This window comes from Notechis scutatus, chromosome 2 (assembly GCF_049901735.1).
Source record: "Notechis scutatus isolate UNSWTSFEM ecotype Mainland chromosome 2, rNotScu1.2, whole genome shotgun sequence".
NCBI lineage: Eukaryota > Metazoa > Chordata > Lepidosauria > Squamata > Elapidae > Notechis > Notechis scutatus.
This window is the reverse complement of record NC_142010.1, coordinates 27,938,969-27,964,844: the sequence shown is the minus strand read 5'-3', so window position 1 is coordinate 27,964,844 and position 25,876 is coordinate 27,938,969. Positions and strand designations below refer to the sequence as shown.

The window sequence follows — 25,876 nt, the reverse complement described above, 5'->3', positions numbered from 1 at the left end:
TAGTTTTACCCTGGTCAAGTAGAGCAGTCCATATGTTTTTGCAGTGTAAGAGTTGTAGATTGCAGGACAATTTTTTCCTGAAACCAAATTGTTTTTTGGAGAGTAGGTTGTTTGACTCTAAGTGGAGAGTGATGAATTGGTTAATGATTGATTCCATGACTTTACACGTGATACAACACAGTGAGATTGGTCTGTAGTTTTCAACCAGGCTGGAATCGCCTTTTTTGAAGATAGGGGTGACCATAGCAAAGGACCATAGGTTTGGTAAGGAGCTGGTTCTGAAAGATATCATATATAATGCTTAGGGGTTCCACTATGGCAGAGGAGAGCTCTTTTAAGAAGTATGCACTTAATCCATTGGGGCCAATAGATAGGGATGGTTTTAGGTTTCTAGTGTCTTTTCTATGTTATCTTCTGTAGAGTCAATATGTAGCAGGTCATTATAGTTAGTTGTGGTATGACTAGGAAATGTGGGGCATGAACCATTGCTGTTTACAAAGACTGAACTGAAGAATGTGTTGAAGAGATTGACCTTAACAGCTTCATCGTTGCAGTATTTCCCATTTGGTCCTTTTAGGGGTGGTTCTTGATCCTTTAAGTTTGGTGTTAACAAAATTGTAGAAGGCGAGGGTGGATTTTGTACATAGGAGGTTTTCCTCTTGCTTGCAGTGATAATTTGTGCATTCTGCCTTTATCTGTTGGCATAGGATGTTGTATTGGTGTTTAAAGTTTGCTACGTAGCTAGTTTTGTTTTTACGCCATAGCGATCTTGGTTTTTTTATTGAAGTTTCCTTATTGTTATGGGTAATTTGTTTTTTGTTTTGGGGGGTTATTAATGGTACATATAGTTTAATGACTCTTTCAAGTTCAAACAAGAATACGTTAGAATGGTCTTCTGTAGTATTACAGCTAGAGAACAGAATGTGCCAATCAAGAGATGATAGATCAGCATCTATGAGATCATAGTTGGCTTTTTTGAAGTTGTATTTTGGGGATCCATCATTATGATCTTCTTTGTGAGGGTATAAATTGAGACAAAAGTCGATCATACTGTGGTCACTGTTTGAAAAGGGTTCTTGTATTTGTAGGCCATATATTGAGTTTGAGCATATATTGAGTTTGAGTTGTTCTATGTTTCCATATTTACTTCGTTGCTCTGAAGAGTGAGAGTTCCCAGATTCCAAAATATGATAGAACTTTGATCAGTCCTTTGTAGGAGGATTGATCAGAATCTTGCAAGTGTCCATGTCTATGGGCAGTCTTTAATCAAAGGATTTATTTCTTTGCTAAAGGAATCTCCTAGAGTGTCTTTGCTATGCTCTTCATTCTAATTGATGTGGTAGAGGGACTGGGCAGCCTGATGTAATAATCCTTTGACTGTGCTATCTGTTCAGATGGTGCCATTTTTTTGGTAAGCCTCAGGTGACTCCTGGGTTTGTGTCTCCTGAGGCTGACATTCTGCTGGAGGCTCTTTTTAAAAGTCATTGTCTGAGTTCTGCCCATGATGAGGAGAGGAGAGGAATAATGAGTTGGGATGGAGACAGACTTCCTCTTGACCCTAGGAAAGGTTTTTCTGCTTATAACAAAACAGAGGAATGCATTTTGATGTCCTCATTCCCTATCTAACTCATCTTCAAGGGGAACTCCACCTGTCTTTCTCTATGCAAAAGGTATTGTTTATCCATTTCAGCTGGCACAAGCTACCTTAAGTGATTCTTCACATGAACTTCATTCATGCAGGCTGGATCTCATTGGTGCCTCAAAGCATTGACAAAAGGCTGGGTTCCAGTTTTCAACAGGTTCAGAAGTGGAAAATACTGAAACTGCCTTCCTTCCTTAAATCCTTTCTTCCTCCCTCCTCTTCTCTCCCAACAAGTATATTGATGTAATCGTGACATAAAAAATGCTATTAAGCTGTTCTAGACATCTACACACAATCATTCACACCAACAACAGTTCCACCCAAACAATGCTTTTGATTAAAATACGTGTTAAAGGGAGATCCTTTTCTTGCTCTTTTTCAGATGCAGACAAATGTACCCAATGTCCAGAAGATCAACATCCAAACATCAATCAAGCTCACTGTATTCCCAAGATGACAAGCTATCTTTCTTATAAGGGAAATCTGGGGATCATCTTGACTGCCATTGCCTTGTTCCTCTCTTTAACCACAGGCTTTGGCTTGGGGATCTTCATTAAATTTCTGGAAACACCAATTGTCAAAGCCAACAACCGGGATCTCTCTTACATTCTCCTGATCTCCCTCCTGCTTTCCATCTTTACCTCCTTCCTATTCATTGGCCAGCCAAGGAGAGTAACCTGCCTCCTCCGACAAACAGCCTTCAGCATTATCTTCTCAACTGCCATTTCTGCAATTTTGGCCAAAACAATCATGGTGGTGTTAGCCTTCTTGGCTACAAAACCAGGGAATAAAGTGCAGAGGTGGCTGGGGAAGAGCTTGGCCAACTCCATTGTCCTTTCTTGTTCTGGCCTCCAAATTGTGATCTGTAGCATCTGGTTGGGCACTTTCCCCCCATTCCCTGACTCTGACATGCACTCCCAACCTAGAGAGATCATCCTACAATGCAATGAAGGCTCTGTTGCCATGTTTTATGTTGCCCTCGGGTACATGGGCTTCCTGTCTGCCATCTGCTTCACTGTGGCTTTCCTTGCCAGGAATCTCCCTGAGGCCTTCAACGAAGCCAAGCTGATCTCCTTCAGCATGCTGGTCTTCTGTAGTGTCTGGATGTCTTTTGTGCCAGCCTACCTGAGCACCAAAGGGAAGTACACAGTGGCTGTGCAGGTCTTCTCCATCTTGGCCTCCAGTGCTGGCTTGCTGGGCTGCATCTTCATCCCCAAATGCTACATCATTATTTTTAGGCCAGATCTGAATACCAAAGAACATTTGATTTCAAAATAAAGGAGAAAAATAACTTTTACAAATTTATTATCTTTTCAAAAATATCACTTCAAGTTGAATTAACAGGCTTTGATAATTTAAGGCTTGTTTATTAAATTGAATAAATTTCAGAGTCCCTGAAAATGTGTTTTGTGAGTGTCCCACCAGGTAGTCAACAGCTGTGTGCTCAGCCGAATTGAGCCAAGTGAGTCAAATTCCACAGACCCTCATAGAATCATGTTCTTTCCTTACCATGGATTGGGTAGAAACCAGTAGTGGGATTTAAATAATTTAACAATCTGCCCTAATGATTTCTTCCAACAACCAGTTCACCAAACTGCTCAGAAATTTAACAACTGGTTATCTTGAAGTAGTTGAATCCTACCACTGCTAGAAACCCTTTTTCCTGAGCTGTGTGGACTCATCCACTGAAATAATGGGCAAAGTTCACAGCTCATGTTTAGTTCATCCAGGTTTTTTCAGGCATTTCTGCAGTAGTTTTAGCAAACTGGGCACATCTCAGCATGGCACCACCCACAGGGTGGTACAAAGCTGCTGGGCTTCAGAGGGAACCAGATTAAAAAATGGCTTCTTTATCTTTCGCCTGCTCAAAGAAACCTCTAAGGAACAGGGGACTCATTTTGGGTTGGCCATAGCACCCTTGAAAATATTGACTGAGATTTTAAGACATGTTTACCCCATTCCATACATTCCAGTAGCTAAGAACTTTGTCCTGTGCAAATGTGTGAAGCAGGTCATTACACTAAGCCAACATCTAGTTTATATATTTTGGCATGGTGCATTATTCAATGTAGGTCTTTTCTTAATCCAAGTTAAGGGGTATTGTTTGAATTCACCTAGATTTACCACATGCCATCTATGTGTTGTCCAATGCAGTATGTTTGTACACAAGATTGAAAACTTTTTATAGGATCTGCTTTTGGATTTAGGGCCCATGACTATCGAGCATGGCAAAGTTCACAAAAGAAAAGATCAGTCTTGTTTGTGATCCTGTTTTGCAAAGGAAGGAACATCTCAGGTTTTGTCCCCAAGTTTCTCTTTTTCCCAGCCATTGCCTTGCCTTATGTCTGGGGTTTCACTTGAACAAGCATTCTTGATTACTTTTGCTTTCATAAATATTCTTGAACATGCTAACAAGTTACTAAGGATCAAGGCCTGTCTGCTTTTAGATTTTAACTTTTTAATCTAGATGGATGGATAGATAGATAGATAGATAGATAGATAGATAGATAGATAGATAGATAGATAGATAGATAGATACAACTGTAAAAGTCTGACTCCCAGACGAACACAATACAGAAGCCTGATGATGGCAGATGAGATTCTGCTGAAACGTTGCTACAACTTTAAAAGCACAACTATAATGACGTGGGAAAATACCCGAACAAAGCTGAATACCATTCATACACATACACATATACATATACATATACATATACATATACATATACATATACATATACATATACATATACATATACATATACATATACATATACATATACATATATACACAAACAGAGACACACACACAGACATACAGTATGTCTCAGTAGTGTGTGTGGCCTCCCCGTGCCTGTATGACCTCCTACAATGCCTGGGCATGCAAATACTATGTACATATTTATAAAGACTCTCACGTTTTAATATCAAATACTCGATGGTTGCCACAATCCAGACTTTTCCTTCAATAGGTCCTGGCACACCTTCAAATGTTAATTGGAAAGTATGGATTCTGCCCCAAACATTAATATGTTCTATGTAGTGCACAAAGACATTGACTTGTCTCCACTTGGAGAGGGCATTTCTGAGGGAGGCTGTATGTCCAGTTGTTGAGAATTGTTGTGATATAACGACACAAATTACATTCCTGACAAGCATTGGAGTAAAAGTTCTCATGAAATTCTCTCTATTCTCTGTGTCTGAAGTAAAGAGACCAATCAAGAACCATGGTGTGTGTGTGTGTGTGTGTGTGTGTGTGTATATATTTATATATTTATTTATATATTTATATATATATTTTTATATATTTATTTATATTTATATTTATATTTATATTTATATTTATATTTATATTTATATTTATATTTATATATATATATATATATATATATATATATATATATATATATATATATATATATATATATATATATATATATATATATATATATATTCTTAAGTTTTCAGGTACTTATATATATGGTATTCAGCTTTGTTCGTGTATTTTCCCACGTCATTATAGTTGTGCTTTTAAAGTTGTAGCAACGTTTTGGCAGAATCTCATCTGCCATCATCTGTCATCATCAGGCTTCTGTATTGTGTTCATATTGTGTTCGTATGTCTCAGTAGTGTGTGTGGCCTCTCCGTGCCTCTATGACCTCCCTACAATGCCTGGGAATGCTCCTGATGAGGTGACGGATGGTCTCCTGAGGGATCTCCTCCCACACCTGGACTGACACACTGCCAAACCGGTCATGCTGGAGGATGTTGCAGGCAGCAGAACGTTCTCCATGGCATCTCCAGACCCAGTCACGTCTGTCACATGTGCTCAGTGTGAACCTGCTTTCATCTGTGAAGAGCACAGGGCGCCAGTGGTGAATTGGCCAATCTTGGTGTTCTCTGGCAAATGCCAAACGTCCTGCACGGTGTTGGGCTGGAAGCACAACCCCCACCTGTGGACGTCGGGCCCCCATACCACCCTCATGAAGTCTGTTTCTGACCATTTGAGCAGCCACATGCACATTTGTGGCCTGCTGGAAGTCATTTTGCAAGGCTCTGGCAGTGCTCCTCCTGTCCCTCCTTGCACAAAAGTGGAGGTAGCAGTCCTGATGCTGGGTTGTTGCCCTCCTACCACCTCCTCCATGTCTACTGATGTACTGGCCTGTCTCCTGGTAGTGCCTCCATGCTCTGGACACTATGCTGACAGACACAGCAAACCTTCTTGCCACAGCTCGCATTGATGTGCCATCCTGGATGAGCTGCAGTACCTGAGCCACTTGTGTGGGTTGTAGACTCCGTCTCATGCTACCACTAGAGTGAAAGCACTGCTAGCATTCAAAAGTGACCAAACCATCAGGCAGAAAGCATAGGAACTGAGAAGTGGTCTGTGGTCACCACCTGCAGAACCACTCCTTTATTGGGGATTTCTTGCTAGCTGCCTATGCTTTCCACTTGTTGTCTATTCCATTTGCACAACAGCATGTGAAATTGATTGTCAATCAGTGTTACTACCTAAGTGGACAGTTTGATTTCACAGAAGTGTGATTGACTTGGAGTTAGATTGTGTTGTTTAAGTGTTCCCTTTATTTTTTTGAGCAGTGTATTATTATAAAATAAAAGATGGTGACACAATAGATATTTAGCTTCTTAGACATATAGACTTCAGAATTGTTAATTAGTCCTGTTATTCATTTATATGTAGACAGGATTACAATGGTTCAAATTTTGTTTTCCCCTTGGTGAGTATAGATCCTACTTCTCATGGCTCCATTGAACCCAAAGAGCACTGTCATGCAAGTGAGTTTTAAAAGGGCTTTGACCCTGGTCAAAAGTCTGGCCTCCATTTTAAATACTATCAGTTTCCTCCATAATATATTTACTGTGTCAAAAATGTCCTCTTTTGGGGTTCCATTTCTCTTCAGGACTTTTAGGATGAATTTGATCATGAATACATTAGGGTGAAAAATAGCTGACATGTTGTCTAATGCTCTTGTAGTGTTTTGATTTTTTTAAAAAAATAAAGTGATTAGTCCCAACAAGTCAATAAAACATATATGTTTTATCAAATATAGATAAGAAGATCATTGGGATTCTTTTCACAAATCACATTTGTTCACCATTAAAAATATCATTATTGGTTAAGATTATCCAGAAAAATTATCATCACAGCTGCATCCTTTGTACAGAAGACCCTTTGATTGGTGGCAAGTGTGCAGCAGACACCCCCAAAGCAATGAGGAGGGTGTCATGAGAGGATATTTGTGCTTTGTCGATGCCCCCTCCCCATTATAAATCCTAATCCCTAGCCAGGATACCAACAATGACTGATCATGGTGAATATCAGCTCTTCTATTCCATAGACAAATATAGTCAGATCTATCACTCACCCACAACTACTTCACTCACTATAGGTAGAGTAACATACGCACTTACTTGAGGGACTTTATAGGTGGCCACTAGTGAAGATATCTGGATGGAGATGTCCCTTTCAGCTCCATCAACAATAGCCAAAAGGTTGTCCTTCTTTCCACAGCTGTAGTTGGGAACATTGACTTCTCCAGTAGACAGCATGTCAAGCACAGCATCAGAAGTTGCAAGTGTGTTGATATAGTTGTCGTGGATGCTGTAACCTAATGTGAGATTGTGCAGGAGCTGGAGATTGTTGTTGACTGCTTGAATGGCAAAAATCAGGATTAGCAGTTTAAAATGATTTGTACGTGTTCTTCTGTAAAAAAAATATTCACATTATTATCATCAACAATAGAAATAGCAAAATACTTGTTTCAATTTAATTCTCCTTGTCTCCACAGGCTAAATGAGTCTTAAGCACCTCAGATCCAAAGCCAGAAACAAATGATAGCCACCAACCAGCATTTAATTTTATGACAATTAAGAAAATGAAATGGATATCTATCCACATAGATCATTATTTGTAGCAGTTCTAGTTTTAATCAGGATTCAAAATTATTCAATCACTAAAGTAAAACCACCATAAAAGAAAGAGGATTTTTCATAAGTGGTTCAAAAAAAAGCCATTCAAAAAATAAGTCTTTTTTTTTAAATAAGAATCAGGCATTGAATATCAATGAGCCTTTACAATGTATTGAACTGAGCTGGGCAGAGGCAACTACAATTTATTCAATAATTACTATAAAAAAATCATTATTCAAGTGCTGAACTCCAAATTGGATGGGGAGAGGAAAATAATTTGGACTTTTTTCTGCCTTTATTCTGCCTCATCTTTGGAATTTTTTCTCTTTCACAAAATAAGACAAATGAGGGAAGCAATGAAAATCAAAACGATCGAAGAAATTAGACAGGTACTGCAATATAGAATAGAATTCTTTATTGGCCAAGTGTGATTGGACACACAAGGAATTTGTCTTGGTGCATATGCTCTCAGTGTACATAAAAGAAAAGATACATTCATCTAGAGTCAAGAATCATAAGGTACAACAGTTAATAATAGTCACAGAGTACAATAAGCAATTCAATCATACTAGGACACAGTCAATAAAAATCAGTAGGATACAAGCAACAAGGTTACAGTCATACAGTCATAAGTATGTACATAAGTATGTGTTGTGACTCCGGGATTTGAATCTGTTCCGTTGGCAGATGTGAGCTCAAGTGAAGAGGATCTGGCAGTGGAATTTGAGCCTGCATTGCTGAGTGATTTTGAGGTTAGCCAGGAAGAGGAATTGGACTTGGCTATGAGAGACGAACCTAATTTATTGGAGCTGTCAGAGTCTTCTACCTCCCCCGAGTCTCCCTCTCTGATTATGCAGCAGCCGGGGGCAGATAATCAGGAAAACGTGCGAGAGGTTTCGGGCGAGGAGGACTTTGAGGGATCCTGGCTTGATGTGAGAAATAGACGGAGATTGAGACGTCAATCTCAATTGGGAAGGAGGCATCGAGCCGATGATTAATTGATGAGACTAACACGCCTCCTTAGGGGATAAAAGAAAATGGATTGGCTTGAGAAATTTGCCAGAAGCAAAGTGTCTTGTTAGAGCGAAAGTACTGTGAAGATTATCTGAGGCATTGTGATTTATAGGCACTTCAGGATTGCCAAACAGATTTAAGAACTACTGCTGAGGACTGGAGAAACCGCAGCCGTTATCTTTGTTGGGGTTTGTTTTTGGTTGCTTATAATTTTGGAACTTTAGTATTGTGATTGCTCACCTGTGGATACAGGTGAGACATAACAAGTATGTATCTAAGTATAAATATATTGGAAAGTGAAATAAGGAAAAATGAAGAAGACAGTTAGAACTGCAAATGGAGGGAATGCAACTCCATTACATTCAATGACTTACGAGTAAGAATCAGTATAAGGAGCCTCGATGAAAGATAGGTGATAGGTAGATAAAGATGGTATTTTTGTTTCAGTGATGACTATACTAAGGACATGGTCTCCTGGCTTGTAAAAGCTCCATGGATTTTTTCCATTCGGGTTCATGAAACTTAGCAGGCACTTCATTTTAAATGTCCCAGAAATTGGCTGAGGTAACACCAGTGTCAGAAGCAAGAGGAAATGCATAACTTACACATCTGAATCAATCCTCTTCTTGTTTCTAAACAACAGCAAGAAATTCAAACCACTTAAGCTTTTCTGACAGACACAGAAAAAAATAATGCTTTGTTTGAAAGTAGAGAAAGGCCCATTCGAGAGCACAGACCCTGCCTAATCCAAAATCTGTGCTATACTGAATGTCACCTGAGGAATTTATCCTTTTTTTTTAACTGCATCCTTTTCTGATGCCAGATTCCTTCCATGTTGCTTCAGTCTTTGTTTACATCCAAGGAAATCACCCAAAACGACTCAATAACAGGAATGGTGATAATTATAGTGAGAAGTAACTTCTTTCCTGATAAATCAGCGATAAATCAGAGATATGTCCTGTCCGGTCAGGACATGTCTAGAAAATAATGCTGGAGGAAGATAGTTCAATACTCAGGGAACTAAGTTCTGCTATACTTCAACATGGTGTGTCTTATCCAATGGTGTATTAACCATTATCATTCAATTTATCAATCGTTTGAGGAGCTGCCACAGAGAGGAAAGGGGCAAGCTATTTTCTAAAGCACCTGAAGGCCAGACAAGGAATAATGGATGGAAACTGTCTTCTCAATAGCCCTGTCTTCTGTGTTGGCCAAATCAGTCACAGTGGTGCTGGCTTTCCTGGTCACAAAACCAGGAAACCAAGTGAAGAGATGGTTGGGGAAGAGCTTGGCCAACTCCATCATCCTTTCTTGTTGTGGTGTCCAAATTTTAATCTGTGTCATGTGGCTGGGAGTTTCTCCCCCATTCCCTGACTCTGACTTGCACTCCCAGCCTGGAGAGATAATCCTGCAATGCAATGAAGGCTCTGTCACCATGTTTTATGTTGGCCTTGGCTATATGTGTTTCCTAGCTGCCATCTGCTTCATAGTGGCTTTCCTGGCCAGGAATCTCCCTGGTGCCTTCAATGAAGCCAAGCTTATCACCTTCAGCATGCTGGTCTTCTGCAGTGTCTGGGTGTCCTTTGTGCCTGCCTACCTGAGTACCAAGGGGAAGTACACAGTAGCTGTGCAGGTCTTCTCCATCTTGGCCTCCAGTGCTGGACTGCTGGGCTGCATCTTCTTCCCTAAGTGCTACATTATCATCCTGAGGCCAGATCTAAACATTAAAGAACATCTAATGATAAAAGTAGGGAAGTGAGAGAAAAATTGTTCCTTGGGAGCCTTTTCAAATTATTCATTGTATTTATTATTGGGTTTCTATTCTTCCTTTTAATCTGTTTGACAATTAAGGTTGTTTATAAGACTAATCAAATCAGAATCCAAAAGAAATTTGAATTCAAAAGAATAATATTATAGAACAGTAAAATAATAGATTTAATAATTAAAATTGTAATTATTTATTTGTTAGATTTATTTGGCACCTATATCACTGTGGGACTGCTCTAGGCAGCTTACAATGATAAAAAAGAAGGAACAAAAAGAATGTAAACAGAACGGAAGATAATAGAACCATAAAATAAACAATGAAAAAGAACACAATGAGAATGCATTAATATGATAGGCAAAAACGATGGGCAGCTGGAGAGCAAAGAACAGGAGGGAGAGAGGAATGGAGGCTGCCATCAATCCAGCAACCATCTCCAGTGTGGAACTTACCCAATTGTTCTCCTAGGCCAACCAGCAGAGCCAGGTCTTCAAGCTTTTTTGGGATGGGTGGGGACAGTTCTTTCTTTAGAGCAGGGGTCTTCAAACTTGACAACTTTAAGACTAGTAGACTTCAACTCCCAGAATTCCTCCTCCAGTCATGCTAGCTCAGGAATTCTGGGAATTTAAGTCCACAAGTCTTAAGGTGGCCATGCTTGAAACACATGAATCTAAACCAGGGGTCTTCCCACTTGACAGCTTTAAGACTTGTGGACTTCAACTCCCAGAATTCCTCCTTTAGTCATGTTATCTCAGGAATTCATGGAGTAGAAGTCTCCAAGTCTTAAACTTCCCAAGTTTGAACACCCTTGATTTAGAGGGTAAGATGTTTCAAAGGGTAGGCACTGCAATAGAGAAAGATTTTCTCTGGATCCTGACAGATGGAATTCTTTGATTGGCGGAATCCGAAATAGGCCCTCTGCCAGCAGGAGTATGTTGCCATGCAGCCAACAAAGGACAGAATAAGAAATATGTTATTTATATTAACATAAAGCAGCTAAAGAGAAGAGACAAGACACCCCTCCTCCCAAAGAGAGGGGGAATGAGTCTTCCTTAAGACTCTTTTGCCTCTTTAAGGTTTTCTTTTATTCCACAGCAGGATACTGTGCCCATGTAAGACTTAACAGCTGTCATGCTAGTAAGTTAGACACCAGACACAACAACACTATGAGAATTGTAAGTGGATGTGTCAGCCTTGGAAGCCATTATTTTACTTGGAAGATTCGAGGCTGCCACATTTAGTGCCTGGGAATTTGGGAGGGGGGATTTCATAGAGAGGTAGAAGATTAGACTCAACATTCTTTCACAGAAAGTCAAGGCCATGTAGACCTGCACCTGGAGGGGAGTGGTTGAATGAAGGTCTCCAGTTGGGACGATGTTTGATTGGACCGTGTGATGGACTGGTGGGTGCAATTCTAATAAAATGGAATTTTGAGAAAATGCTTGTCTCAGAGTTTATTGGTCTGGAGTCTGTTAATTGGAATGCTGACAGGGTGCCTGTTCCGAGCTATATAGCACTGCCAGCTTTATGAAGGCAAGATTTACTAGGGAGAGAATACAGAAAAATTATGAGCAACTCACTCGTATCAGTGCATTCTGACCTTCCTTATTTATCAGGAGGAAGATTCAAATAAAAAAAAACCCACTGGCACTTGCCCAACATCTGCCCAATAACTTTAACATTGTCATGGTCCTGTCAGAACCTGGCTCTGAGGAAGATGAGATAGAGCCAAGGCCCAATGGAGGAATATGGTGTGACCTCTCTGGCCCCAGAGGGTAGCATCCAAGGCAGTTGTCATGCCCCTTTCAGAATCTGATACAGAGGGGGAGGGGGAGCAGCTGACAGGGAGTGGGAGTGTGGCTCTGGTGGCTGTGGAAGAAACTGGGGAATGGCACAGTCTGGCTGGGCAGAGCAGGGGAGAGGTAAAGCAAGGGAGAGGGAATTCAGAGGAAGACCCAGGCCCACCCTCTCTTCATCCTAGAGCATGCAGGGAGGAATGGAGAGGGGAGCAATGTGAACTGTGCGGCTTATGGGGGAGGAAAGGGCCCTGATTCCCTACATTAGCAGCAGCTGGGAACACAGTGTTTAAAAAGGAAAGCTACGCACAGCAACTTGTTGGAAGCAAATTGTGAGTTATCTAGAATTGTTGAGGCTTATCTGGGTTCCTGGTGTCTTCCCAACTGTGTGTGTTTTGCTGGCCTTTCAAGTGTGTAATTCCTTATCCTACCCTGTCAAGTAATTACTGCAGTGTGGTTTGTGTGGATTTTTATTTACAGTTTGTATGTACTTTGTTTTGGACTGAATTTCCTCCACCTAAAGACTGTTCTTGGGACAGTTTTTTCTCCAGCCGAAGATAACCTGGACACTGGGGGCAAAGCTGGAGGTATTAAAGAGATACTTCTTACTTATGTGACTTACTTCTTCTTACTTATGTGACTGTGTTGCCATTGTGCCATGCCTCAGGTCATCACAGCAGTCCTGGGTCCCTTGGACCTTGGAGGGATGGCTGGTGATGGAGAGAGGGTGCAGGATGACCAAGTAAGGGAGGAGGAGAAGGAAAGAGTAGGTAGTGGAGCAGAGGAGCAACGGAGCTCCAGAGAGGAGTGATTGCCTCCCCTGCCCAATCTTTGAGTGCAGAGGGTGGAGAGAAGGCACGATCAGCCCAGGGCAAACCAACGCTTCTGGAAGAAGGTGGCCTGCCCATCATCACAAGACTCAGCTGGGGAATAAGATTTAAAGAGATGCCATATGGGGCAGGGGTCCCCACGCCGCCGGTCCGCGGACCGGTACCGGGCGCGGAACAAGCCTTACCGGGCCGCTGGTTGCTGGCGCCGCCATCTTTTTGGTAAAAAAGCAATTTTTCATCAAAAAGATGGTGGCGCCAGCGCTGGTGAGCTTTTCGGGTAGAAAGCCATTTCTACCCGAAAAAGCTCACCAAGCGCTAGCGCCGCCATTTTGACGAAAAATCACTTCCGTGACGTCACCGGAAGTGATTTTCGTCAAAAAGATGGCGGCGCCCAGCTGACGCCGGAACCGGGCGCGGCGCCCAGCTGACGCCGGAACCGGGCCGGCGTCGAAAAGGTTGGGGATCCCTGATATGGGGGACACTTGTCGGGAAGAAGTGTTGCCTTTTTCTAGCTGCACTTGCAGTGACCAACATCTTGCTACCTTGTCTTACTGTGCTTAGTCTTGCTATGCTTAGGTTCGACTTGCCTTGCTTCGCCTGGCCTGGCTGTGGGCAAATAGTCACCAACACAGCTCTGCTTCAAGTTGTGCTTCAGCCCCAGTGACCCTTCCATGTGATAAGGATTCCCTGGAACCAAGTTTCCTGAACTATGTTTGCTCTCAGAACTGGCTGTTCCTCTGGACTCACAGCAGCCAGGAACTAGTGGAGGTGCCTGTGTGTGTTTCGAGTGTTACTCTTGGACTTACAGTGAACTGTGGGAACTTTGGGGGGGGGGAAAGTTGGAGCAATAAAAGGGAATTAAGCTCAGAGATGAGCTGCTGCTGGTTCACACTGGTTCTCGCAGACCGGTAGTTAAGATTAGGCGCAGTTTGATGAACTAGCAAATCCCACCCCTGGCTGGCTCCACCCCTGGCCTATTTTTGGGGCATTTTCAGGACCATTTTTGGGCTGTTTTCAGGCTGTTCTGGGACAATTTTCAGGCCATTTTTCAGGCCCATAAAACAGCCTGAAAATGCCCCCCAAATGGCCTGAAAAATTGCCCCAAAACAGCCTGAAAACAGCCCAAACAATGGCCTGAAAACAACCCCAAAACAGGCCAAAAAAAACAGGCTGAAAAATGGGCATGGGTGGGGTTCATTGTGCTCTCAAAGAGAAATTATAACATTTAGCTATTATCTGTCACAAATCTTTGATTCTCATGGAGTAAATGTCTGTCCTCTTTACTGTGCATCTCTGCCTTTGAAATGATGAGTTAAGGAAGATCTTCTTGGTCCTGTTCACAGAAAACATTAGCTTCTTTTCCAGGGCCCTGCAACATTTGAAAAGGTAGCTGTGTTTTAATTCTAAGAAAATCAGTGGACACTGCTGGATTCTGATCAGAAAGTCTTACTTGGAGAAGTCATGCTGGAGAACTCAATGAACGTGGCCTATCCATGTAAGGGCCCTCTTTGGGGAAGGACATTTGTACCAGAAATAATTAGATGGTCTGCTTCCTTCCAGGAAAGACACATTCTTGGTGGAAGAAGTAGGATTCTTGGTGGAAGAAGTAGAAAGTCCCTTTATCTGGAGTTGGACTGGCTGATTTCTAATGAGGCATGCCATTTGGCCCTTTTGCTGCTCAGAATTGAGGAAGCTCCTCCATGAAGTTTTCTGCCCAATCTCATCAAGAAGAGATTAACTCTGCAATGTTAGAGGATGACTCCATTGGCCTCTGTCCCTCTGATCATCCTGGACCACCTGCCCATCTCAAACAGAGCAGTTCCTCTGAGTGGCAGGTTAGACAAGGCCTCCTTTCAGCTCTTCTGAGGTTCCTGTGAAAATTTCTTACAATACACCAAAGCTATGTAACTCTGTCCAATACCACTTCTTTGGTCAATGTCTTCCACAATTTGGGCATCCTTTAGATGTGAAAGTTTAATTCCCAGAATTCTTAACAAGCTAGTTTATAGGGGTCTATGACAATTTGCTGTGGCCAATTCACCACAGCCAACTTGCCGTGGTCAACTCTCTTTGGGACAAGAGTTAAACTAACATGAAGAAAATGGAATAGAATCATTAAAGAAAGGATGTAAAAGGAGAGACAGAATGAGATGTGAATGGCAAAAAATATTTTTTTAAAAAATAATTAAATTGAATTGTCAAATTGTCCCACAGTGAGTTGTCTTGGCTAACCAGTCGGAAGGGATTCCAGCGAATGCGCTGGTGGACTCAGGGGCCACGACTAACTTAATGGACCAGGACTTTGCGGCCCATTTTGATGTCCCCTTGGTTCTGGTGGAACCTCCGATGAGGGTTGAGACTATTGATGGGTGGGAACTTATTGCAGGACCCATTAAATTTGCCACCCAGCCTTTGCGCCTAGTCATTGGAGCACATGAGGAGGCGATCCGCTTTTATGTCACCGCGGACCTCCATTTCCCATTAGTCCTCGGCATGACTTGGCTTAGGATTCATGATCCTCGGGTGGCATGGTCGTGGAACGCCATTTCATTTCCAAGTCTGCAGTGCATAGACCACTCCCGCCACACCTGTGCTGGCCAGGACATCACCACCTCTGCTGTCTCCATACCTCCTGAACTGACGGACTTCATGGATGTGTTCAGTGAGAAGGAGGTGGACTGGTTACCCCCGCATCGGCCCTATGATTGCCCAGTGGACCTTCTGCCCAATGTACCACTGCCAAAGGGACATTTGTACTCCATGTCCGAGCCCGAGCTGGCCGCACTACGGGACTTTTTGGACAAAAACTTGGCCCGAGGGTTCATCCGGCCTTCTTCGTCCCCTCTCTAAGCCCCAGTCCTCTTTGTCAAGAAGAAGACAGGAGACTTACATTTATGCCATCAACTAAACGCTATCATGGTGTGGAATAACTACCCCTTGCCGCTCATTCTGGAGTTGTTGGAGAGGTTGCGGGAGGCCACTATCTTCACCAAGCTCGATCTTCGAGGGGCCTACAACCTGGTGCGGATGCGAGAGGGGGGCGAATGGAAGATGGCATTTGGCACCCAATACAGCCATTTTGAGTACACTATGATGCCGTTTGGGTTGACCAACGCCCCCGCGGTCTTCCAGCACCTGATGAATGACGTGTTTCGGGATATGTTAGATCGGTTCGTGGTGGTGTACCTGAACGATATTCTGATCTATTCCGGGTCCAGGGACAGCCACCTTCAACACCTTTGTCTGGTCTAGCAATGCCTTCGGGAACACCAACTTTATGCGAAGCTGGAGAAATATCTCTTCTTCCAGACTTCCATAGAGTTTTTTGGGCACATCATCTCTCCCGAAGGCATCGCCATGGACCCGTGCAAGGTGGAGGCCTTATGTAGTTGGGAATCCCCTCGTAGTGTGAAGGACGTTCAATGCCTATTGGGGTTCACTAATTATTACCGGACCTTCATCCTGGGTTTTGCCAAGCTGACAGGTCCAATAACCCAGATCCTACGAAAGAAGGTCCTGTTCCAGTGGGGCCCCCCGCAGCAACAGGCTTTTGAGGCCCTCAAGAATGCCTTCATCGCAGAACCCGTCCTCAGTCACCCTGATCCGCATCGTCCTTTTGTGGTGGAGATGGACACGTCCAATGTGGCTATTGGGGCGGTGCTGTTGCAAGCCCCGGTGGATAGCACCACTCTTTTTCCCTGCGCTTATTATTCCCGTAAACTCACTCCTTCCGAACGCAACTACACCATCTGGGAAAAAGAGTTACTGGCTATCAAGGCTGCGTTTGAGGCTTGGCGACATCATCTCAAGGGGGCTGACACAAGGTGGAGGTCCGGACGGACCATCGGAATTTAGAACACTTGTCAATGGTGAGAAAGTTGAACCAGCAGCAGATTTGGTGGTCATTGTTTTTTCCCCGGTTCAACTTTTCTGTGACCTATATCACCAGTGGTCAAAATCAGAGGGTGGATGCCCTGTCCCACAAACCTGAGGAACTTTGCCCCAAGGACCCCCTTCCTCCACAGACAGTGCTGCCAGCAGAATCCTTGGCCACAGTCCAGGAACCAGTGGACTTGCGGACTCAGGTGCGAGAGGCGCAGCGCCTAGATGCTTGGTCGCAGCAGAGGATGGGGGAGATTGGACCCGAATCCCCATGGACTTTGGAGGAGGTCTTACTCAAGCATCGGGGCTGGTTGTACATACCAACAGGGCTGCTTCGAGCCCTTATTATGACTCAGTGTCATGACAACCCTGCAGCCAGCCATTTTGGGTTTTTTTAAGATCCTCCATCTTGTAACGCGGACTTTTTGGTGGCTTCGAGTACGGCATGATGTCCACGCCTATGTCACATCCTGTGTACCATGCAGGCAAGCAAAAAACGTGATGGGTGTGCCTCCTGGTCTCCTCCAACCTCTACCGACTCCAGAAAGACCATGGGGAGCGATTTCCATGGACTTCTTGACTCATTTACCACCATCCTCTGGATTTACAACTGTACTGGTGGTGGTCGACATGTTGACAAAAATGGCCCACTTCATTCCGTGTCATAAATTGCCAACTGCCCGTTTGTACTTGCAGCATGTTTTTCATCTCCATGGTCTGCCAGACAGGGTAGTTTCTGACCGCAATTTACAGCCCAATTTTGGAAAAGCCTGATGACCGCGTTACAGGTGCAGGTGTGTTTGTCATCGGCGCACCATCCAGAGACTGATGGGGGGACAGAGAAGGTCATTGGCATTCTCGAGCAATACTTGCATTATTTTGTAAACCAACAGCAGAACAACTGGGCTGATTATCTCCCTCTGGTGGAGTTTGCATTCAACAACTCCCAGCACACCTCCATCCAAATGACACCATTTTATGCTAATGTGGGGTACCATCTGCGGTTCTTCCCTTTGACACTATTAGATTCCCCTGTAACTGAGACCTGGGAATTCCTTTTGGAACTTCACTCAGTGCAGCAGTTAGTTCGGCAGCAACTGATACAGGCCAAGGAAGATTACAAGTGGTTCGCAGATCGCTCTTGCGGGCAATGCCTCTGCTGGCTGTAGGAGACCATGTGTGGTTATCCACAAAACATTTTCAGGTCGACCGCCTGATAAGGAAGCTGGACCAACAGTTCATCTGCCCATTTCCCATCAAGGCGGTCATCAACCCCGTAGCCTATCGACTGACTCTACCGCGCTCCATGCGAATTCATCCAGTCTTCCACCAATCCCTTTTGGTCCCTCATGCCCCTTCATGTTATCTCGGATGTCCCACAACTGTTGATCCACCACCTGCACCCAGTGACGATGGCGCAGTAGAAGGCAAGGTGGTCAGCATTAAGGATTCCCGCTGGCTGAAAGGGCGATTCCAGTATTTGATCGAGAGGCAGGGGGATGGGCCAGAGGCCCTCTCCTGGGTGGATGCTTCCACGATCCACACCCCGGACCTTATATGGATGTTCCATGACCCCCTTGCAACCACATCCTGACCATCAGACTCGGGGGAAGGGCCCTGCGGTGGGGGATAGTGTTGTGGCCCCGATTCCCGAGCCTATGCTGTCAGAGGAAGAGGACCTGGAAGATGAGGAGGAGGAACTGGGAATGCCTTCCTCGCCAGGATCTTCCTCTCTGGCAATGCCTTCCTCCCCAGGACCTTCCTCCCTGAAAATGCCTCAGGTTCCATCAAACAACCGAGAGGAACAGCCTGAGATTAATCAGGAGGAAGGCATATTGGAGCAGCCCCTGACAGGGAGTAAAGAGGAAGAGTGTTGGCTTGATCCTAAGCAGCATCGTAGGGAGAAAAGTGAGCAGCAATGTAGGAGGCGTGGGAGGGTCAGAGAGTGAACTGAGTCATTGACCCACACCCCACAGGGGATAAAAGTGGGTAGTGGGTGTGTTTTCTCCTGAAACTTTGTACGGGAAAAAGTTTAACCCTACTTCAGATTTTCTTTGTGGACTGTCTTGTGATTTTCTGTGAGTAAAATTTTGTTTACTATCAGTTCAGACTTGGCAGACAGGACGTGTTGGAATGCCAAGAATATTATCAGTTCCAAAGAATTAACTCTGTGGAGTCCAAGCCAGCTTGCCTGCCTGTGTTTGTGTGAGTTTGTACTCTTTCATCTTTTGGGAAAGAGGAAAGGCGAGACAGAACAGTTTTATATCAATAAGGAATGAGAACACAAACAGTGTTGAGAAAAAAAATATTCTATCCACTCTAGAGATCATGATGAAGGATAGCAGAAGGTGTTGAATTATCTTTCTCCAGCATCTCTTTCTGCACATGTCCTGATAGAGAGTACCACAACTACTACAGAACGGTGCCCCCATGGGTGTTTCTGTGATTTTTGACTTATATATATTTCTCTAGCTGTCCCTCTGCATATGAAGCCCTGGAATAACTTCTGGATGCTAAGGGAATAATTTGCTTCTCACTGTAATTATCACAATCCCGGTCTCTGGGACCTCTTTTGCTACTCCTCCAGTGACTACCTTTGGTGGATACATCAGAATGAAGGAACACGGAAGAGATCTTGCACGAGAAAAGAATAAATATAGTGAGCAATGCTCCTTGTGCCACATGTTCTGAGACACTCAGTGTCTGTGCTGTTGAATGTCTCTTTCTCTTCTTTCCAAGTGAAGGTTGGTTTATCTATGTCAGGATCAGAGGAACACTGCTATTTCCATCTTTCCATCTCCATAAAAGTGAAAGTGCTTTTAATCTTTCTAACCCTTCCTGTTGTTCTTCTTTAAAAACAAGAAAGGAATCCATTCAGCCCCCTGAATTATGGGCCCCCTTCATGTGTTTCTGATGCTGCTAATATTGCAGCCAATCTCTGGGAAGCTTAGAATGAAGTGCCCACTCAGTTTGGAGAGCAAAGGTGGAAAAAAACCATGGAGCTACTACAGGCCAGGAGACCATCTTGTTAGTATGATCATCAGTGCAACAACAATATCGCATGTAACATTGACTTTCAATACGGCTCCTTCTAGTCTGTCTCAATCGTAAGTCACTCAGTGTGATACAATTGCATTCCATTCATTTGCAGTTCTAACACTCTTCTTTTCTGCTTTCTTCTTAATTTAGGTTTCAGATGTGTGTGCATGTTGGTCTGGTCTCTGGGTGTTATGTGAATTTCGTTGTATGTATACTGTGTATATACGTACAATGACAATAAAGAATTCAATTCAATTCAATTCAGATGTATTTCTAATTTTTGAATCTTCCTTTTTTTGTCTTATTTTGTAGAAGAGACTCACATCCAAACATGAGGCATTAAAAAACCTGGAAAAGTCCAGATTTTCCTTCTTCTTATCTAATGCTGAAGTTCATCACTTGACTCCTGATTTTTGTTTAAAGTAGTGATTGAAATGGTTGTACTTGCCCCAGTCTAACCTGTTTCCACATATTTATAACTACTCATTTATATTCAATGCCTAATCCTCATAGGAATTCATGACATTTTTTTTAAGAATTGCTTTGCTGGATTACTTATCAAAATCCCTTTTCCTCTTACGGTAGTTCTCCTTGAATAATTGAATTATTTTGCAATCCACCTACTGGGCTGATGTAAATCAGTACTGCTACAAATAATGATATATTTCTGATTCTTAAAAATGGTGAAGGACTATATCTCATCTTCTCAATACTCATGAATATTCAGTGGTGATGGGTGACTGTCATTTGCTTCTGATTTTCAATTAGTACTGGATTAAGATTTAATAGGATTTGGAGACAAATGGAAATAAAATAAAGTATTTTGTTGTTGATGATGACGATAAAATTAATATTATTTTACAGTAGTTTAACTTTTGATCTGTCAAGAATCATACGCTTCGTTTTTGCCATTCAAGAGGTCAATAAGAAACCCCAGTTCCTACACAATCTCACACTTGGCTACAACATCCATGACAACTCTTTGAGCACTATTGGCACTTCAGATGCCTTGGTGGACATGCTCTCTGTTGGAGAAGCCAATGTTCCCAACTACAGCTGTGGAAGGAAGGACAACCTTTTAGTTCTTCTTGATGGAGCCGATAGTGACGTCTCCATCCAGATGTCAACATTAGTAGCCACCTACAAAGTCCCACAGGTTTGTGTCTGTGTTTTCCTATCTGTGCATATGTGGATCTGATAGCAGTAAATAGTAATGGTGATACAGAAATATGAAAGTTAAAGTTTTGTAAACCAAAGAGAATGGAATATAATGGACAAATATGAGATGATACGAATGCATGAGTATAAAAGATGGTTGTAAATATGTATATAATTGTAAATAAATCTATATAAATGTAGAAATAGAAATAATATGCAGCTATCACTATACTAATAACTTAAGGGAAAAAGGAAATTAACTGTTATGTATATCTCCATGACTAAAATGATGGCCAAGAAAGTCGCACTGTGTTCAATTGTTTTTAATGTTTATACAATAAAATTTATTTTTAATTTTTTAAAAAATTTAAATTTTTTTTTAAAAAATTAAAAATTTCTTTTAAAAAAAATGAAATATGATTTGCATTCTTCTTTTTGCTTAATTTGACCCCTTTTTAATGTGCTTATTAATATTTTCTGTTTTATATTTTGTTAAAAAAAAAATAAAAAAAAAAAAAAAAAAAAAAAAAAAAAAAAAAAAAAAAAAAAAAAAACCAAAAAAAAAAAAAAAAAAAAAAAAAAAAAAAAAAAAAAAAAAAAAAAAAAAAAAAAAAAAACAAAAGTATTTAAAAAAAAAAAAAAAAAAAAAAAAAAAAAAAAAAAAAAAAAAAAAAAAAAAAAAAAAAAAAAAAAAAAACAAATACCTCTTATCCAATTTCTCTTTACTTCTCTTTACTCTTATTCAATTTCACTATTATTATTTCATCTATTTCTTTCTGACTTGGTTACCATTATACTCATTCTGTATTTCTACAAGGTTTTATTAATACTCTCAAGAACATAAACACACAACAAACAAACATATAAAAAATCTTTTAGGAAAGTAACTTGGCCCCAGGTACCTCTCTTTATATGGGCTTCTATTATATTCATGCTCATCTTACATATCATTACCTATTTTATTTACCATTCTATATCTTCTATATAAACTTCTCCACACATTTCACTCTTCATAATTCTATCTTATTTAATCCATCTTAATTTAAATCATTATATTTGTATCTTTTGCCCATTCTTTATTATCCCTCTATCTCATTCCTTATAATGAAAAAAAAAGAATTTCTCCTGAAATCACTAATCAGAGTATGATGCCTTTCTATCCTCCCCCTAAATTAATTAGATTAACATTTAAAATAACACCTAATACGCAATCTGATTCTGCTTGGTACATTCTATCTACTAATTTTTTTTTTAATAACAATAAAAACAGAGTAATAAATCCAAAATGATTAAATACATAGTTAAATAATAAATCTAAATATTAAATCTTATAACATTCCCATTGCCTTTCCCTTTAATATTTTATTAAATTTTAAAATCAATCATTATTAAACATTTCAACATTTTAATTTCTTATTAACTCTTAAGCCATTCTAATTTTCTATTTCTAATACAGATGTTACAATACCATCTTATGTACCTTGCAAAATCTTTTTTAAGGAAATTATACTTTACCCTTTGTCCCTAAAAAAAATTCCTCTTTTCCCATCTAATTTCAAAACTTTGTGGCTTTTCTCCGCCTTTTCCCTTTCTTTCTTCCCCCACCAAATCTTTCTACCCCCCCTTTTTCTAGCCTCTGCCTTGCTGGCATCCCTTCTCTGTTGTGTTCCCTTTTTCTTTTGTTTACTATCATTATATTTATTTTGCATCTTATTTTTCTCTTTCTTGAATGTTTTTTTAGATCTTAAGTCCTTCATTTTCCTCGCTTTCTTCCTTCCTTCTTTCTTAGTTAAATTTTGGAATTCATTAAAGAGGGCGTCTTCGTCTTCTTCTTGCTGTTGTTCTTCTGCCTCCATCTGTTGTATTGTTTGTTGATAGTTAACCAGCGCCATTTCTAAAAATAGGAAGGCTTTTTCCATACCATCTTTACCGGCTGCTTTTGTTTGCTCATATTCTTCCCTCAGTTCCTCAAAAGAAAAAGCCATTATAGATCTTTTCTTTTCTTTTCTTTTCTTTTCTTTTCTTTTTTCCCTCTTTCTTCTTACACCAACCAAGATATTTCAAAAAAAAGTAAAACAATCCCAAAATCCACAATCCTCAATCAATCCAAGCCAAGACAAAATTCTCCCTTTCTCTTCCAGGGGTAGTATCAGACAAAAGAAAAAAGAAAATCCAAATCTGTATTTTGAAGCCTTATTGGAATTATATTTCTGTCTTCAAATCCTTAAGGCATCTCCTCCAACAAAATCAAACCAGATGAATATATTTTTGTCCTCTCCCTTCCGACTTATCCCATAAAGCTAGTTTTACCTGAAAAAAAACAGGTTTCTCAATATCCACTTATTAATTCCGTCGGGAGGGAGAATAAACTTTCCTTTCAGCACCTCAAAATTGCCGCTTATTTTCTCTTGTGGAAAGAATCATCCCAAAAGCCATCATTTCCAGGAATTATATTAAATGTATCTTAGAGTCCTGGATCAACCAAGAAAACTTTCACTCTCAAAAGCTTTCTCCTCTTCCTCCTGCGCATACTTGCCCAGCTGCCGGCTTCTTTGTGGCGGCCATTGCGGACCGCCGCTGCACCGTCTTGGGAAAAGGGGGTTCTGCTGGCTGGGGAGGGGGTCTGCAACACCCCCAAACCCCTCTCCGGATCCCCCCTATCTTCAGCTACCCCTGCAGGGTAGTCTAGCTCCGGACCCGTCCGGATCGGAGCACCAAAAGCGGCTAGCGCGGCAGGGATCGCTCAGAGTCGCAAATCCCTGCCACTCGCGAAGCCGACAAACCGGAAGTGTCAATATTTTCTGTTTTATATTTTGTATGGCTCATAATTATTTATTTAACTATTCTAATGTGTGCTCAAGAATCAAGATTTATTTATTAAAATAATATTTTAAATCTTGATCTAACCCCTAATATAACCAAGCTTTCTTCATTGTGTTTTCAGATAAGTAGTAGAACGTCTTCAGCAGACCTGAGTGATAAAAGTCAATTCCCCTTTTTCTATCGTATGTTCACCAAACTAGGGTTCCATTATCCAAGAATTGTCCAACTGCTCCTCCATTTCAGGTGGATCTTGATCGGTCTCTTTGCTTCAGACACAGAGGAGGGAGATCATTTCTTGAGGACATTTACTTCTTCGCTTTTCAGGAATGGAATTTGTGTCGTTATATCTCAACGATTATCAACCAATAAACATATAGAATCCTTCAGGAGTGCCATCTCTAAGTGGAGACAAGTCAATGTCTTTGTTTACTACATGGAATACACTCCCTTTTTGGACAGAATTATCCCTCTGTATTTAATAATTAAATATTTCAGAGGACCCATTAAAGGGAAAATCTGGATCATCACAGTCTTGGGGCAATATCAGATGGGAAGGCACAGACTTTTCACATACGTCCATAGTGTTTTGACCTTTAATTTTCAGGGGAAAAAAAGGCCAGCAGATATTGACTTTGAACCCAATTTGTTTGTGGAACGCCACTTGGAATATAAGACCTTTAACTGTTTTTTTTCAAAGCAGGTCTTTTCTGTCAAAGGGCGGAGAAGATGCACCCAGAAAGGGCCATTGGAGACCCAAAAGAAAAGCACGAGGATCTGGATTCGAAATGAGCACCATGTTTATGCTCTCATTAAGACTCTGTCCCATGCCCTGAATGTGGCATATTCCTCCAGATCTAGGTGGAGAAGGAAGGAAATAGAAAAAAGATTGGGAGTTCCCATACTTCAGCCATGGCAGGTATGGGGTTCCAACGAGGGTCCATCAAATTTAGTTCTGATTGAGAAAAAATCTAAGGGAGAAAGAAGATAACCATTTTATCCACCGTGTACTACAAAAAGCAACAGGTTTGGCCAATGTAATCACTTGGGGCATATTGTGCAAAAGAAATTGCACTATTGTGCAAAAGAAATTGCACTATGACCATTATATTTTGAAATTAAACAATATTAATTTTTAAAATGAGAATAAAAGACTCATTACAAGAAAAAAACCCTGCCATTAGGAAAGATTGGAGGCAAAAGGAGAAGGGAATGGCAGAGAATCAAATGGTTAGTTAATGTCATTGATACAATGAACATGAGTTTGAGCAAATTTTGGGGGTCAATGGAAGATTGGGCCGTGGGAAACTTCAGAGTCAGTTTTCATCAGATTTGTGCCAATATGATATATCCAATAAAGCTATTCTTTGAGGAATTCACCTGCCTCAGATTCTTGCTTGCTATGGAACTATTACTTGGAACCCTGACACTGTGTTTTATTTTCTTGATAATGGAGTCACAATTAAGCAACTGAACAATATCTATCTATCTACCGTGTTTCTCCAACAATACGGCCTCCACCAATAGGAAGGCCCAGCATGTTTTTTTGGCATAAAATCAAATTAAGCCCCTCCCCCCAAATTTAGGCCTATTTTAAAACATGCAAAATAAGGGGGAAGGGCGTTAGGAATGCCCCGCGGGCAGCAATTCCTCACCACCAGCAGCTCCTAACGGGTGATCATGGCGAAGCGCAGAGAGCTCCCTACTCCCACCAAACACCTTTGCTGCAGACCCAAGACCTTTGGCACCCACCGCTGTTGCTTTCTCTTCTGCCCATTCTGCCACTACGTTTGGAGCTGCCGCTTCCTGTTTGGAGTGCCGCCGCCATTTGGAGCTCCAAACACAGCGGCAGCTCGAAACGCGGAAGCGGCAGCTCCAAACATGACGGCGGGCAATTTATTTTGGTCCGCGCGAAGTTCAGAGCAAGCAAGAGAGGGAGACTGCGATGCCTCCATCTGAGATGGCAACCTCACTAGTGGATCACAACATGGCTGGAAGC

The 25,876-nt window shown here is 41.6% G+C and overlaps 2 protein-coding genes, 1 long non-coding RNA gene and 1 pseudogene across 3 annotated transcripts in view; 3 read left to right on the top strand and 1 right to left on the bottom strand.

The window, feature by feature from the left end:
• The window catches only part of LOC148131971 (vomeronasal type-2 receptor 26-like), a 67,102-nt gene that overhangs the window by 32,022 nt on the left and 9,204 nt on the right, over positions 1–25,876 (bottom strand). The window lies entirely within an intron of this gene.
• Positions 1,242–3,043, top strand: LOC148131974 (vomeronasal type-2 receptor 26-like). The gene has a single exon (XM_087954520.1). It carries the CDS (start codon positions 1,904–1,906, stop codon positions 2,918–2,920), a length of 1,017 nt encoding a protein of 338 aa, XP_087810646.1. The 5' UTR covers positions 1,242–1,903; the 3' UTR covers positions 2,921–3,043.
• On the top strand, positions 16,138–17,309 carry LOC148131973 (uncharacterized; annotated as a pseudogene).
• Positions 19,493–24,088, top strand: LOC148131972 (uncharacterized). Its single transcript, XR_015747226.1, has 3 exons — positions 19,493–19,967; positions 20,764–21,055; positions 24,002–24,088. It is a non-coding gene; the product is annotated as an uncharacterized LOC148131972 (long non-coding RNA).

Excerpts from the sequence above, each read along its gene's own strand:
- LOC148131974 (XM_087954520.1), top strand. The coding sequence starts at position 1,904 with ATGCTATTAAGCTGTTCTAGACATCTACACACAATCATTCACACCAAC.